The 17454-nt window shown below is 48.9% G+C and overlaps 1 protein-coding gene across 2 annotated transcripts in view; it reads right to left on the bottom strand.

Annotated features, from left to right (window-relative positions):
- Positions 1-14935: 14935 nt before the first annotated feature.
- LOC144139134 (presequence protease, mitochondrial) overlaps positions 14936-17454 on the bottom strand; it is a 124496-nt gene continuing 121977 nt past the window's right edge. For both annotated transcript variants that reach the window (XM_077671589.1, XM_077671593.1), the window contains one exon: positions 14936-17217. In XM_077671589.1, coding sequence (XP_077527715.1) covers positions 16053-17217 — 1165 coding nt within the window. In that variant the 3' untranslated portion in view covers positions 14936-16052. The remainder of the gene's footprint in view (positions 17218-17454) is intronic.

Here is a 17454-nt window from a genome sequence, read left to right as displayed (position 1 = left end):
ATGAAGGTAAGGGCGAAATGTCTGAACAGCCCAAACGATGGCAAGGCACTCCTGTTCAGTTATGGTGTAATTCTTCTCTGCAGGTGTCAACGACCGGCTTGCGTAGGCGACGACCCTCTCCCGAAGTTTATCATCACTTTAGAGGAGAACACCGCCAATGCCATGGCCACTAGCATCCGTGTGGAGTATAGTGGGCTTTGTTTCGTCAAAGTGGCAGAGCACCGGAACAGACGTTAGAGCAGCTTTCAGATCATCAAAAGCACGTTGACAGTCATCGGACCAAACGTACTCGGCACCAGACTGTAGGAGATGGTTCAGTGGGGACGCAATGGTGGCAAAATTCCGGACAAAGCGGCGGAAATACGAAGCCAACCCGAGAAAACTACGGAGGTCTTTTTGTTGGCGGGGACGAGGAAAGTTGACAACGGCAGCGATTTTCTCAGGATCGGGTCTGATGCCATCTTTACTAACGACATGGCCAAGCACCTTGATGGTTTTGGTAGCAAAGCGGCATTTTGTTTAGTTGAGTTGAAGTCCGGCGTTAGAAATGCATGTGAGTACCTCGTCCAGACGCTTAAGATGTTCTGTAAAAGTCGACGAGAAGACAACGACGTCGTCCAGGTAGCAGAAACAGGTCTTCCATTTCAGTCCTCTGAGCACCGAATCCATCATGCGTTCAAATGTCGCCGGAGCGTTGCACAACCCGAATGGCATGACATTAAATTCGTATAGGCCATCGGGAGTTGCAAACGCGGTCTTTTCTTTGTCGGACTCATGCATCGGGATCTGCCAATAGCCAGAACGCAAGTCAAGGCTCGAAAACTATTCGGCTCCTTGAAGGCAGTCCAGGGCGTCGTCTATGCGTGGCATGGGATATACATCCTTTCTGGTAATCTTGTTGAGGAATAGTCAACGCAAAAGCGTACGGTGCCATCTTTCTTCTCGACCAGCACTACCGGGTACGACCAAGGACTACATAAAGGCCAGATAACATTGCGTTTCAGCATGTCAGCCACATTTTCCTCGATGACTTGCCTTTCTGATGAGGAGACGCGATACGGGCGACGGCGAACAATAGACGACCCTTCTGTTTCGATGCGATGCGTGGCCGTGGTTGTGTGGGGAAGAACGGTTGAGTAGGAGTCGAACGATGCACGGTGCTTATTTAAAAGCTCCAGGACTGATAATTTCTGTGACTCTGTCAGGTCCGGGCTGACGGTGACTGCAAGAGAAGGCTTCGAGGACGTAGTCGCTGAAGCCAGGCATGTAAGGGGACGAGAACGCGAAGGCAGAATGGTCAGATGCAATTGTGGAACCTTGCGGAAGCAGAACGTCTTCTGCAGTGGTGTTTTCCACAGGTATAAGAGCTTGCCCTTCGGAAAAACGAACGAGAGACGCGGCAACAGCAAGTCCACGGGAAAGGAGGCGGCTGCAGGGAACGACCAGGACAAGTGCTAGCAGAAACTGAAAGGATGTGCTCACAACGGGAGGGTACGACGTGATCGGTCGTCAGCACCAAAGAAATTGGCTCTGTCGAGGAAACAGTTGAATGATTAGTATCTGTGATGCTAATAGCAGGAGTTCGACAACAAATAACAGCGGACGTCGATGAAAGAAAGTCCCAGACAAGAATTACGTCGTATGGCCACGTGGAGAGTACGGCACACTGGATATGATTACAAATTCCTTCAATGGAGACACGCACTGTACAATATGCAGAAGGATCGATGCGTGCCTAATTTGCACCACTTAATGAGGGACCTCTAAACGGTGTTCTCACCTTGCGTAACCTGTTGCACAGATCAGCATGAATAATTGAGATGCTTGCACCAGTGTCTACCAACGCTTCGATTCGGATGCCTTCGACGAATACACACAATATGTTCGAGGGATGCTCTGGAGGAGTTTTTATTTTTTCCCTGTATGCAATTTCCCCTCCCAAAACTGCATGGCTTAGTTTTCCGAGAGACGAGCGCTGTCGTGCACGACGGGGCGAAGCGGCGATACAGATCGGCGGAAAGGCGAGGGAGAGCGGCGTCTTTGATCACGTGAATTGCGCTGTATCCCAGGGGAATCGGCTGGGGGAGGAGTCTGGCGGGTCGGAGATTGGTAACCCCGCTGGCGGTATCCATCACGATGGCTCGTTACGTCGCGCTCGTAGGTGTCGTAGCCACGCCGTTCATCCTGTGCACGCCTGCGACAGAACCGAGCAATGTGGCCGCGAATTCCGCAGTAGAAACACACTGGCCGGTTAGGTGGGCGCTCGGGGCTCGGCGGTCCCCACGTGCGATAGTAAGGCTGTGGCCGAATGGCATGGTTGATCGTTGCCACATATCCGGGCAGAGGCTGCGAGGTAACCGGGGCCATTGGCAGGGGCGGCCTTCCAGCGACTTCCGAATAGGACGGTACGGCATAAGGGGCGGCAAGATCAGGCACTGACCGACCGGGCACACAGGCAAGCTCCTCCTTGATTATCTGTCGAAGATTGGTGCTTGCTGAGTGGTGAGCAGGAGCAGAAGCACACACGGAGGCCCGGCCATCAAGCTCCTCCCGAATCAGCTGCCTTATAAGCACGCGAAGATCTTCGTCGCCTAAGCGCGTGGCCGATGTATCCTGCTGAATGCGGATCGACTGCAGATCGTCAAGACGTTGGCAAGTAGTGGTGACATCCGAGACGGTTCTTGGGTTCTGAAGGGCGAGCGCAGTGAAAGCGAACTGGTTAATGCCTTTCAGTATCTGGCGTACGCGGTCCGACTCTGACATATCCTTATTGACCTTCCGGCACAGTGCGAGAACATCTCCAATATAAGAGGTGTAGCTTTCGCACGGGTGTTGCACGCGCGCTTCCAGTTTCTTTTTCGCGTCCTCAGAGCGAGCTGCGGATGTCCCAAAAATCTTGCGGATCTCGGTTGTAAAGGTCGTCCAATCGGGTAGGCGTCCCGCGTTATTGAGGTACCACGTCTTCGCGATTTCGGTGAGGGAAAAGCCGACAGTCAGCCGTTTTAGCTTGTCGTCCCACCCGTTATATGCGCTGACTCTCTCGAAGTTCTCCAACCACTCTTCTACATCATCCCCACGAAGGCCAGCGAACTCGGGCGGATCTCGCTGGCGGCTGATAAAACATTGCGGGGAGGCGTAGCCGAGGCGCTGGCTGGATCGAGCGTCATGGGCATGGTCTCCTGAGGCAGACGGCGGCCCGAACGGAGCTCCAGGAGTGGCGCTCCAGAGGTAGACTGTGAGATCGAAAGGCACCCTCCACCACTTGAGAGACGATGGAAAGCGTGACCGGTTTATTCGGACACTCGGACGAAAAACCCCATCGGGTGCTGATGATGATTATGTGCAGGTGATGATGATGCCGGGGCCATGAGAGCTAGCACTGATTATAATGTACCGATTACGAGGAAATGTCCGTAACGTGTTGAAGAGCACAGAGTCGTGGTCAGGGTGTCTCACAATACATCCAATACATGGTTCGCCGCAATATATTCAAACAAACGCACTAACAAAGGTATGAACGCATCGGAATACCGTTCAAACGCCCGTCGCCATGAGCAGCGCTTTCCAGCCAATCAAACTACCCGCTAAAATCATTGTCCGCAAAACCGAAACCGAAAGTTAGCAGTTAGTTCTTTGCCCAGCTGCTCGGTGTGCTCCAGTCAATTCGGCCGCAGGCTTCTATGGGAGTGTCCCCTCTTATTTGTATTTCTTTCTCCATTATGTAGCCGCTGCTGTTGCCTCCTCAAATTCCACCTCGCCCACTAGCTGCTGGTCCCGGTTGAAAGCAACTTGCCCGTTGGAACGCCGGCCGGAAAGCCATTCTGAGCGACATCGTCGCCTCGGCGGCCCTCGTTGACCTGCTGGTCACAGTTCTTCTGGTGGAAGAATAATAATATATCTTAGTCTGGCCGCATATAAAGTATTTCTCTCTCCTTCCGCCGGTGTATTTCACGACTAGTTATGCACACATCCCCGGTTGCCGGTTTAAAGGTCGAACACATGAGCGGGAAAGCACGCGTACCCGCATGCGTCTCCGCCCGGAGAACCGGTTTGGCTGCGGGATGACGCGCCGCATCGGCCGCTTTCGCGCGTATCCAACCTGCTAGAAACCGATGGAAACCGGATTGCTCGAGCGGGCATGTGTCTCCAGCTTTAGGCGTGCCTGGCATAGGGGCGGGGGGAGAGGTCATGCACGTACAGCAGGGTTACCGATGACATACCCGTTGTGGGGGTGAAAAAATTAAACGTGGAAGTTTCATGGCTCCAAGCACCTTTCCAGCTGTCCTCTGCAATCGAGCCGTATTCTGCAACCGGGACTGGGTTGGTGTGTTGCACAGACAATAAGATGCCTACGACTGGGCAGAGAAACGGACAACCACGTGTATGTCCGCTACAACAAAGGTCTGGGCCTTCGAGGGGTTAACTCGCCATGGGACGGACGCAGCGATGGCTCGGAGGTACAGCACTCGCATTGCATGCGGGAGGTACTGGGTTCGAATCCCGCGCCATCTCCACTATATAATGTATAATATATAAATATATAATATATAATATATAATATATTTATTCCCGGGCCATCTACACTAACGTGAAACCTTAGAGGGAGCGAAGCATGCAGTGTACAAGTGCTTTCTTGGTGGCTCGGTGATTTTCGCCACCGAGATGAAACCATTGGGGGTTTCATCGCTGGGGAAGTTCACAACGCTTAGGAAGTTCACCCGGCTTGCACGGGAAATCGCCCTATAGAAAGGGGTGGCTGCAAAAACGTAGGAAATTCTACCACAGCGATGGCTCAGAGGTACAGCACTCGCCTCGTATGCGAGAGGTAGCGGGCTTGAATCTGCATACCGCCGGACACCCACCGACTTATTTAACGGGTACAGGCGTCCCTGTTCGAGTGCCGACCCTTGAAAGGGGAATAAACGACTGGAAAGCTGCTTTTACCCTTGTGAGGGTCCCCTGACTCTTGTCCATCTGGCGGGCCCCTGGCCATCATGCCGCGTTGCCGCATTGCCGGGGGTGAGTCTGGCGGCATGTCCTGCCACAGGCGGTTGCGTGTTGAACGTCCACCGTGGCTGTGGAAGGCACCATGTGCACTCGTGTGCCTTGGGGGCGCCGGGCACCTACCAGTAAAATAGGTACAACGACTCCCTGGCCTCGCGCTTGGCCCTTGTGTGGGACTACAACGCTTGGGAAGTTCACCCGGCTTGCACTGGAAATCGCCCCTGTGGAAAACGGCGGCTGCAAAAACGCAGAAACTTTTTTTTCTTGATTTTGGCTTCGAGACAAAACAAAAGCCATACGGCTAGCTTAGCCGGTAGTGGGGCTGGAATATGAAGTGGGAAGAGCATGGCGCTGCCAGCATTGCCTGGCGAGGCCCTCCTGCGCGTTCCTGCCACTGGGGGACAATTCCGCGCCTCCGTCTGGGGCGCCGTCAGACTCAGTGTGTCAGCCTCGTGGGCCACGGCGGTGCCGTTCAAGGTTCCCGGTCTTTGCAGTAGCGCTCCGTTCTTATTGCGTTTTACTCCGTTTTTATTGCGTTATTCTTCACACTATGTGGTGCGAGCGGCTGTCGCTAGCCCTTGGCACGCCCTGAACAATGGTGTTAACGACAAAGAAAAATATAAAATCCCGGGCCATCTCCACTAACGTGAAACGTTAGAGGGAGCGAAGCATGCAGTGTACAAGTGCATTCTTGGCGGCTTGGTGATTTTCTCCACCGAGATGAAACCGTTGGGGGTTTCATCGCTGGGGAAGTTCACAACGCTTAGGAAGTTCAATCAATCAATCAATCAATCAGTCAGTTTTATTTTTCGCTCCAAAAAGTACAGCGAAAAAAAGGGGACCGGAGAAAAAGCCGCTCATTTGCGGCTTGACGGGGCTCCGGACACCCGTCGGCAGTGGACACAATGCAGTCACAGAAGCACACGTACATTAAAACATTAAAACATACATTTAAAAACATACTAAGCATTATGATATGGCATTTAAATAAAACACACTAAAAACAAAAGATAGTCACAAGCACTTTTTAAAGGAACATTTCGATGGTTTTCTTTGCGTTCAGTTTCATAATTTCAACTTCTTTTGAGTGAAAATAAGTTCACCCGGCTTGCACGGAAAATCGCCCTATAGAAAGCGGCGGCTGCAAAAACGCAGGAAATTCTACCACAGCGATGGCTCAGAGGTACAGCACTCGCTTCGTATGCGGGAGGTACCGGGTTCGAATCTGCGCGCCGCCGGGCACCCATCGACTTCTTTAACGGGTACAGGCGTCCCTGTTCGAGTGCAGACCCTTGAAAGGGGAATCAACGACTGGAAAGCTGCCTTTACCGCTGTGAGGGTCCCCTGAACCTTGTCCATCTGGCGGGGCCCCGGCCATCATGCCGCGTGGCCGCATTGCCGGAGGGGAAAGAGTCTGGCGGCATGTCCTGCCACAGGCGATTCCGAGTTGAGCGTCCACAGTGGCTGTGGAAGGCACCATGTGCATTCGTGTGCCTTGGTGGCGGCGGGCACCTACCGGTAAAATCGGTACAAGCGACTCCCCGGCCTGGCGCTCGGCCCTTGTGTAGGACTACAACGCTTAGGAAGTTCACCCGGCTTGCACGGGAAATCGCCCCTATGGAAATGGGAGGCTGCAAAAACGCAGGAACGTTTCTTTATATATATACGGCTTTTCTGTAAGCCCCGTGTCTTTGAAGCCCGAAGCGTTCTAGCGCGAGGCTTTGGAAAACGAGTGTCCCAGTAAGTTGTTTTAGTACGCGTTATGTTCTAGCGCCTGGCGTTCGAAAACGAGTGACACGGTGCTTTATTACCGTGAACACTTGAAGCGACGACGACGACAGCAGACGCCGACAGGCCGAATTCATAGGGGCTTCCCAACTAATAAGCCGAGGTGGCGTTTTGTGCCGGGTTGCGACTACAAGTCGTGCGGAGAAGTGTCACTCTTCCACACGCCGGCCTGCAAAGATGGATTTGAAAAATGGGCACGTGGCAATTCAACTGCGAGCATTCAACTGCTCTAACAGGATGGATGGCTAGGTTTTACTGGATCACGCGGGCTCACCTTTTGCTTAAAGGGTTAAATAAGTCTGTTACTCACATAAAAGCTATGTTTTGTAAAAATATGATGGTCTGCAATAAGTGTGCTATAGCAAAAAAAAAGTCGTATTAAGCGGACACTGTTTCATGGTCTTGAGAATTTTTTACTTTATTTATAATACGTTGAGTTACCTTTTCATCCTTTAACATACTATTATAATCGCAAATACGCGACTAATGTGCGGGGGACCCATTCATGGTTGCCCCTGAGGGATGGCCTTCGCGGGGCCGGTGCTGTTTACTTTCTACGTGGAATAACTCTCCAACACTCTTTAAATTCTCCAAGAATCTGCTATGCCAAAAAAAAAAAATTGCCGCAGCTTGCACGTGGTGCAAGACTAGAAAAACAGCAGAGCTGGTGGCCCCACTCCCTTCTTCGGAGGCCCGACTGTGTCACCTCACATTTATTTCCTAATTTGCCTCTGAAAGTTCTCTATGACTGGCAGGCCTGGATCGTTTCGCCCGCAAGCTTTCACATCTCTCGAAAAGGGCACACTCGCTACCACATGCTATAGCACTCACGGCAAACTCCAAAGCAAACAACCGCGCTTAGAACCCAAAAGAAATGCTCCGCGCCCGGAATGATGCCAGGACGTTCTCAACAAAATGTGTGAAATGTGAGTTCCTCTACGTGTTAAAACATTTTTCTTTAAATTGCACGCTGCTACTTTCCCAGCTGGCCGACTCTAACCAATCTTAGACTGCCAGCTCCAACTGCTAATTCGTTTGCTTTCATTGACATCAGTGCTGCCGAGATAAGCTCAACCATTTATTCATTTTGTACAGGCAAAGCAGCGGGATATGATAAGGTAACGGTGAAAATGTTAAAATCAAATGCAGAGGTGCTCAGCACATATCTAGAAAAAATATTTAATGCAGCCTTTTATGCTGGGGTATATATACCATCACCTGTTAAAAAAAAGCTAAAGTGACCCCTGTAGATAAAAGTGGCGACTACAACGTTTTAGAAAACTAGTCTTATTTCCGTACTCAGTGCTATTAACACATTGTACGAAAAACTTTTAGCTAAACGAGTCTTAGCATTCCTAATAAAATACGACATTTTAGCGCCTCACCAGCACGCCTTCCGTCCCAGTGCATCCACTACCACGGCTGTAGAAACCGTTACAAATATAATAAACACCTCTTTGAATAACGGCAAACATGTCATTGGGTTATTTCTGGACGTCAAAAAAGCCTTCCATTAGGTTGAACACAGTATACTTCTTATAAGCTAAATTGTTATGGTTTTCGAGGTCCTTCAATTAACTTTGTCCAAAGCTATCTGCACGAGTGTACGCAGGGAGTGCATATAGAAAATACAGTGAGTGAATTCCTACCGGTAACGCACGGTATACCGCAGGGATCCGTCTTGGGGCAAATTTATATTCGCACTATACGTTAACGATCTACCTAACTCCATAGATGAATGGCAAACCATAATTTACGCTGACGACACTGCGGTTCTATTACCTGGGTCGGATATTCACAAATTAGAACAAACCGCCAATGGACAGCTTGCAAAGATGGAACAATGGTTTTCCAACAACAGATTAACGCTTAATGTAAACAAAACTAACTACGTCGTCTTTTCATCCTCAGCTAAACGAATCAATAAAATCATAACACTAAAGATAGGCGGAGAAGAAATTACGAAAGTACATGCGAACCTGTAAATATGTTGGCGTCCCCCTAGAGGCGCGACTGCACTATAAGGAACACATAAAAATAGTTTGCAGAAAATTGAGCCGTGCGTGTTTCACCCTATATTAGGCACGCTATCATTTTCCTCTATCAACATTAAAAGCCATTTATTTCGGTACTTTTCACTGCCACTTGACCTACTGCGTCCAAACATGGGGCAATACTTATCATTCGTATCTTGAACCGGTTATCATATTGCAAAAAACGCGCACTACGAATTATGGCGTTTTCCACATGACGTTTTCCATGGCTCATTCGGCTCCACTCTTCAAACAGCTCGATATAATGCCTTTTTTACTTGCACGCGATTTCAAAATAGCTTGTGTTACACGGAACATCATATGAAACAATAACCCCCTAACATCATCAATATTTATAACACCAGTCAGAAATACAAGAACTCAATCGTATCACAATTTCAACATTCCCCCGGTACATAACTGTTATGGGAAACGGACTCTGCAATATGTCGGAACTAAAATATGGAATATCATACCACTTCACGTCAAACAAAGTCAAAATTTTTCCAGTACATTCAAAAAGTACGTGCAATGTAAAGAGCTTACATCGCTTATTTAATCACCGGAACTTTACTTTATAATCACCTCTGTACGCAAGAAATCATTTATTTTTCATAACGTGTTTTCAATTATATGTTTTCTGGTATAATTCCTGTGTTTAATATCGGATGAACTCTGTACGCACGTATTTGTTTCATTTTGTTGACGAGATGTTTTCTTTATGTGTCCTACTATAAACCGTATATTTTGCATATGCTGTATTCTGCTTGTTTTCTTTGTATTCTTTCGTTTCTACATGTAGTGTAACTGAGTGCTTGCAATGTTATAAATGTATTAACTGCATGGGCCCGGTACTAGCATTATTGCTAAGGGCACAGATGATCTCTCCAGTCTTCTGTAAACCCATGTTTGAAGAAATAAAAATGAAATGAAATGAAAATGAAATGAAAAACTTGGATGAAAGACTGGAGTTTGTTTATAGCTTGGTCGACAGATTTTCGCCTCGGTTCTCCGCGCTGTTTTGTAGAGTGCAGAGATTATGTCTTTGTCTAAGACATTTTTAAAGCGAACGTTCAGAAAAGATATCGATACCACGCTATTATCAATCCGCTTTTTGCCATTTGGCTATCCTAGGGAGCGCACACTGACGTGTGTCGTGTAAGTGATTTGTACAGCCTGCGGCGATGTCGCTTACGTGACAAGCATGCTGAGCCTACTAGATGAACAAAGTCATATATCCGAGAAACTGTGGCGTTTGTACGTAGTGTGTATAATTCTTTCGACCAACCACCGATCTGGTTCCCTCTTTTGTACGATTGTGTGCTTTTGCCTGAATTTTGATGTATTTGTGTTTCTCCTAACTTCAGTGTATTCTCCTGGTTGCTTGATTGTGTGCCGTTCTCGTACTGCCATGTTCGAGCGTATTCACCCATGCAATAATAATAAAAAAAAACATCGCTCAAGCGGATAGGCGCCGCTTTCTTAAAGGGACACTGAAGTGAATTTGTCAAGCTCCCGTTTTTGCTTGCACTGTGTAGACTGGCTCAAATTAGCACACTTTTCATCGTTTATCCGGTTGACAAATCGGTAATTATTTTACAAAGCGCGAAAGAAGAAAAACTACCATGCGCGGTTTGCGGTGGCCGCACAAACTAAGCTGTGACGTTGGGAGGAGGGGGCGCCGTGATTGGACGATGCCCAAGGTTAGCAATCAAACAAGTTTCGGTTTCGGTCTGTAAAACAACATGTTTGACATTCGATGGCGTCGTTGGATGGGCATTCTCAATATCCCAGTTATCGTAGTACCGCGCTTGCCATGTTGTCGGCTGTAAAATGCATAAGATAAGCCTCCCAGGACGGCTTGGAATCGTAGCATTCACTATCTGAGGCCTACGCAGTGCATGAACGCCCTCCGCGTCCCCGCAGACGCTCAAATGCATGCGCTTTTCCCCCATATTTGGAGCTTGCCTCGCTCATGCCTGTATTGTAAAAAGCGTGTTCGCACCAGGCCAAGGGTCTGTTGATTCTGGCCTGTGCCCACTGCCCGCAACCAGTCGGTGCTTATGGCAACAGCACGCCAACGAGAACTCGCTAGCGCGGCAGTGCCAGCCTGCGCGAGTTCTGTGGACTAGTTCGTAGAGCAATGAACGTTGCGGCCCAAAAAAAGGTGAACTCAGTATAGAAAACATCGGCGAAAAACAAAAAAGTTAACTCATAAAAAAAAAAGCGTGTACCCGCGGCGATTCGAACTTGTGACTGGCAAAACACTTGCGATGCCATACCTAGCACCCCAGAGGACTAGGCCACAGAGGGCTTTTTTTTTTCTTTATTGCCGCTGGCGGCGATGGAAAAGATAAGGTATATAATGTATAACCAGTTTACACTTTTATTTAGTTTTAGTATTTCAAGCAGCTTAGGTGACTATTTGTTGTATTGCGCTCGTGCAGTAAGCGTCCCCCGAGTTTCCACAATAGCTCACGTCTAGCAATTGCATTTCGTAGACGGGAAAGCGTTCGCAGATGCGTAGTCGTGCTGCTGACCGCTGTGCTTGTTCGCCCAGCGCAAAAAAGTGCTTCCCGCACCCTAGTTTTACGCTGTACGGTAAAAATATCAGTTGATTTTATTTCCTTAGTACCTATATTGACTCCTTCAAGAGGCCTTATATTTTCCTACTAGCGTACCAGTCAGCGAAGCGTCGCATGTGCGCTTGTGCAGCGCTTGTGTGAAGCGACCTTGACTTGGAGCTAGATACAGTGTACAAACTAACGAAGTAAATAAAGGCGCATTCTTCCATTGCCAAACGTGTTGTGGCTTAGTTTCAACTGATCGAGCGAATTGCGACGACCCGTTGGCGGCCGGCGGACTAAACAGTGGGCCGACTGACTCGGTCGCGGAAGGTCGGCGAGCCGTGCAGTAGCGCAGCCAATTGTCAGCTCCTCTCCTGCTGACGTCACACGAAAACGCCACAGAAAATGGGCGAGCGTAAAGAGAGGAGGACAGCATTTTCGAATTGATTTTTCTACTAAATAAATTCGCGTAAACGCGCACAGAGTGGTCGAAACAGGGCCCAGGGACTCCGGACTACAGTTTGCGCTCGTAATCCCGCATTGTTTACAAATCACTTCCGTGTCCCTTTAAGGGACACTGAAGTGAATTTGTCAAGCTCCCGTTTTTGCTTGCACTGCGTCGACTGGCTCAAATTAGCACACTTCTCATCGTTTATACGGTTGACAAATCGGGAATTATTTTACAAAGCGCGAAAGAAGAAAAACTACCATGCGCGGTTCGCGGCGGCCGCACCAACTAAAGCTGTGACGTTGGGAGGAGGGGGCACCGTGATTGGACTATGCCCAAGGTGAGCAACCAAACAAGTTTCGGTTTCCTTTTCGGTTCTGTAAAACACAACCGGTGGCGTTGTTGGATGGGCATTCTCAATAACTCAGTAATCATCGTACCGCGCTTCTGCCATGTTGTGAGCTGTAAAATTCATAAGATAAGCCTCCCAGGACGGCTTGGAATCGTAGCATTCACTAGCCGAGGCCTACGCAGTGCATGAACGCCCTCCGCGTACCCGCAGACGCCCAAATGCCATGCGCTTTTCCCCCATATTTGGAGCTTGCCTCACTCATGCCTGTATCGTAAAAAGCGTGTTCGCACCAGGCCAAGGGTCTGTTCATTCTGGCCTGTGCCCACTGCCCGCAAGCAGTCGGTGCTGATGGCAACAGCACGGCAACGAGAACGCGCTAGCGCGCCAGTGCCAGCCTGTGCGCGTTTTGTGAACTAGCTCGTGGAGCCATGAACGTTGCGGCCCAAAAAAAAGGTGCACTCAGTATAGAAAACATCGGCGGAAAACGAAAAAGTTAACTTAAAAAAAAAAAAACAACGTACCCGCGGGGATTCGAACTCGCGACTTGCAAAACAGTTGCGGTGACATACCTAGCGCTCCATACCACTCGGCCACGGGGTGAGCTCTGCTGATCTTGGGAATATGAGGTATATATTGTATAACCAATTTACACTTTTATTTAGTTTTGGCATTTCAAGCAGCTTAGGTGACTATTTGTTGTTTTGCGCTCGTGCAGTAAGCATCCCCCAAGTTTCCACAATATCTCACGTCTAGCAATTGCATTTTTTAGACGGAAAAGCGTTCGCAGATGCGTAGTCGTGCTGCTGACCGCTGTGCTTGTTCGCCCAGCGCAAAAAAGTGCTTCCCGCACCATAGTTTTACGCTGTACGGTAAAAATATCAGTTGATTTTATTTCCTTAGTACCTATATTGACTTCGCTGACTCTTCTCCCTCCTTCAAGAGGGGCGTACCAGTCAGCGAAGCGTCGCATGTGCGCTTGTGTGAAGCGACCTTGACTTGGAGCTAGATACAGTGTACAAACTAACCAAGTAAAGAAAGGCAGATTCTTCCATTCACAAACGTGTCCTGGCTTCGTGTCCTGGCTTCGGCGGACGAAACGCTGGGTCGACTGACTCTGTCTGAAGGCCGGGGAGCCGTGCAGTAGCGCAGCCAATTGCGAGCTCGGCTCCTCGCGACGTCACATGAAAACGCCGCAGAAAATGGGCGAGCGTAAAGAGAGGAGGACAGCATTTTCGAATTAATTTTTCTACTAAATAAAATCGCGTAAACACGCCCAGAGTGGTCGAAACATGGCCTGGGGACTCCGGACTACAATTTGCGCTAGTAATCCCGCAATGTTTACATATCACTTCAGTGTCCTTTTAATGCAAACAAACAGACGTGTGGGTGTTAATCTTCAGGCCGTCTAAAGGGACACAAAAGCTGATTAACTTTTTGCATCAACTGAAAGATCACCCATTTTGTAGTTCCCTAATCTTTTGTTCAACAACCAATGACACCTTGTTTGCCAAGAGATAAATGATTAAAGCTAACATTTCTCTCTCCTGTTTCCCTTCCCTTCCATTTTTTTTTTTTTTGTGATGAAGCACGTCCCTCCAACCCTCGACTCCTCTCGGTTGTTGTCCTTTTCCCTCAACGCCTGTTCTGATTGGCCTCCACTTTCATCGCGAAGGTTGAAAGGCAACCAGGAAAGGTCTTGTTTAAGCCATCTTGGTATGGCAGTGCCCATGGCCCCTCAGACTGGGTGGCCATCAAGCACCGCCCCCGCCTTAGCCAGGCCTTGCAATGCCCTCAAAAGGGTGTAGAAAATATGCATTTGATCATTCAGAAGGTTGACAGCCGTCTTGGATAAACTGGATGGAAAATGTCACTGCAGTCAGCCACCCACTATGGTAACGCTGGGACATGTTTCATTCTTACTTGACTTGGTTGCGACTTACTTGGCTTTTTTTTTTTTGTGGAATGCAATTTGTACGGGCACTTAGCTGCTTTTAGGGGCGAAGCACCTTAGGGGCTCAGGATGTCGGCGTCTCATGTCATCGTCGTCGTTTGTCGTCATATCTTCTGTGGTAACGGTAATAAAACACTGGGACACTTGTTTCCCAATGCCTCGCACTAGAACGTTAACGCGTACTAAAAGAACACACCGGAACACTCGTTTTCCAACGCCTCGCGCTACAATGTTTCATCTGCATGGGCAAAAACACGAACTAAAATAACACAGCGGGACACTCGTTTTTCATTACCACTTGCTTGCGTGCTTCCATTTCGCTCCATACTCGCTTTAACTTTAAAATTTGCAATTCTCGATTTCGAATTTCACTTCTCCTCTGTCTTTGTAATTGGGATGTCGCGTATATCAGCGCGAGCTGTGTGGCAAGAGAGAGACTTTAAACCTTTGAATACACTTGTACCACGGAGCAAGATACTTGTACACTGCATGCTTCACCCCTCGAGGGTTTCCCGTTAGTGGAAATTGCCCCCTTTTTTTTCTTTGAGGCCTCCTAGCTGTGCCCCACTCCCAGTATGCCGCTGAGGCATGCAGGGAACATTTACTCACTTATGGCGCAAAACACTACACTTTCCTCACTCGTATTTAATCATGCAAAAGTGGTACACAAGGGTGGTGCATCGTAAGCAGGTCTGCGGGTATTATGGGAGCTTCATGGAGCTTTGCCAGGGCAAAACACGACGACAACAGCCATAATAACGCTATTTGAAGCAAAACGCGGGCAACAATGGCTTTTTCAGAATTTTCAAATTGCTCTTTTTTATTACATAAAGGCAAGAACCGACCACAGCAACAAACGTGCATTGGTCCACAATCTCGATAAACATTTACAATATCCTTTAGTGAAACATGATAGCTGTGCTATGAAGACCGACCAAGCAGTGCACGAACCACGAGCAGCCAAATTTTTTTTTATTCACGAACCATGCAGTTTGTAGCATTCACAAATTCCTCACAGACAGGTATAGTATGTATTGTACTAGCATGTAGTAAAACAATTTCATAGCATTTTGACAACAAGATAGGTGTTTCTACGGCCACAGGCATCTTCTGAGTTTGTTCAGGGGCCAAGTAAGAAAGGAGCACTTTTTGAGGAAAGTGCCTTGCCGGCGGCATGCAGAAGAGATGGTGCCACAGTTCCCTCTAGTAAGTTTTAGTATGACACTCTGTTGTACTGGAGAGGACATTCAATGCCCAACAGCTTTGGGAGATTAGTAAGCAAGCAGTTTGCAGCTACATTTTGCATACCATGCATACACACTTCGTCTCCCTCATGGCGGCCAAAAAATGCCACTTTTATGTTGCTATCATGATACAATGACATAGGCACAAATTTGGCATTTAATACGAGATTTACAAAAACTAAATTGGAATTCAAAGGTGCTGAGACAATTCAAAAAGCTAGCAGCTGCCATGCTGCTATGAGGCTTTATCAGGGTTTTCATTTGGTTGACCACAAAGAATTGCCAAGTAGCCAACAGCAACACTATTAAAAAGGTACATGGAAGCAGTCCCAAATGCAGCACCGTCCGGTGACCAAGCATCTTCTTCATCCTCTACAACAGTCTTCAAGGAGTGAGGAACCAAGAACACACACGAACCCCATTCTCGGTGGCTGGGTAGTGTGCAGCACTTCACATATGTGTATAGTTAACCTTCAGGGCGAGCAGTACATGCATGGAACATGCGATTCTAATGCCTCACCATGCTTGTATGTACATTACGTGCAGTATAAGTGCCTGAGTATGAGCCTTTACATAGTTGGTGCAACACGCGCTGTGGATGCTAACACCTAATCTTTCATTTACTACACATGAAAAGGGGCAAGACGCTGTCACGGAACCCTCGTCTAGGAGGCAGAAGGGGCAGAAGCCGCTACTTTGGCCACCACATCCTCATCTTTATGACTGGGCTCATCAGGAGTCAACAGATGTGCTTTGACCTGGCGGCCAAAGATCATCTGGCCGTCTTTCTTGGCCACTTCCTGAGCATCGGCCAGACTTGCAAACGACAGTACCGCCTTGGCCGAGAAGGAACCATTGGCGCGCTGAATGCGAATGACTTGGTTGGGCTTGGCGGGCCAGAGCAGGTCCTCAATTTGGCCACCACTGAAAGGAAGATTCTCGATGACAACCTTGTGCTGGCCCTCCATATTCCGCAGTGCTTCGACCAGCTGCTGTTCCGTAACTTTCTGGAAAGTGTGTTTACTTTTCTGCTCCATGAGGGTCCTGGTTACCCTTTTCCCTCCAGTCAACTTTTTGCCTGGTTGCAAAACCTTCTTTTCTGCATACGATGCTAAGTTCAAGAGGTCTCCCCCGAGGAGTCTGCTAGCATAGTCTTCAGAAACTAGATGCAGCTCCAGCTTCTTCCCAGTTAGTGCCTTGCCGTTCATGGCCAAAGCCCTCCGGGCATCATCAGCACTCGCAAACTGCACGAACGCTGCTCTCTGAGCCCTGTCAAGGAGCTGCTCACGCTCCACTTTCGTTATCTCACAGTGCGCAAGGTGCTGCCTCAGCCTCTCCTCTGTGCAGAGTGGCGAAAGGTTCCGGACAAGAATGGTGCGGCTGGAGGCGATGTCCGCTTTCTGAGCTCCCTGTGCCGGTCTCCTCGTCATTACGTAGCGACAGACATCCTTTGTTTGGGCCACGTCAGCCCTGATCTCGCGGCCCATCAGTTTGGCGCTTTCCCACATGTGGTTGAGGGCCTTGTCCTGGTCCTCCTTTGAGGCAACCTGAACAAAGGCTATGCCAGAGGGCTGGTTATTCCGGTCGGTCAACAGGAGGACGTCGCCCGCGCCGCGTGACACCTTGACGCCAGCCTGCTGCAAGTGCCTGGCAATTTGAGCTGGAGTGACATCCCGAGGAAGGTCTTGAAGTTTCAGGAGGAACCGGTCACTGCTGCCCTCGCTTTCAGGCAGATGCGATGTGCCTTTGTGCGAGTGCACAGCAGGCTTTTCGGTCACACCCTCCGCCTCCTTGGTGCAATCAGTGTCTTCACCAGGCTTCTTGCTGCCACTGCGAACAACAGGAGTGAGAGAAACAACCATAAGCAAGGAGTTGCAGCACAGAGTGACCAAACACAGGGGGAGTGGTTCCAGGCTGACATGATGGTGTTTTAAGTATTGCAAGGGTCAGCACAACTACCCAGCTACCTCTAGTTGGATGCTCTGAAGTCAACTAATCAAGCTACGGGAAGGGGAAAACTGGAGACTAAAATCTGTAGCGGTGTGTTTCCTTGCCTACGAAGGCGTT

Source organism: Haemaphysalis longicornis, unplaced genomic scaffold (genome assembly GCF_048455015.1).
Source record: "Haemaphysalis longicornis isolate Haplotype H1 unplaced genomic scaffold, Haemaphysalis longicornis Haplotype H1 scaffold_1, whole genome shotgun sequence".
Taxonomy (NCBI): domain Eukaryota; kingdom Metazoa; phylum Arthropoda; class Arachnida; order Ixodida; family Ixodidae; genus Haemaphysalis; species Haemaphysalis longicornis.
This window is presented reverse-complemented; position numbering and strand designations above follow the sequence as displayed.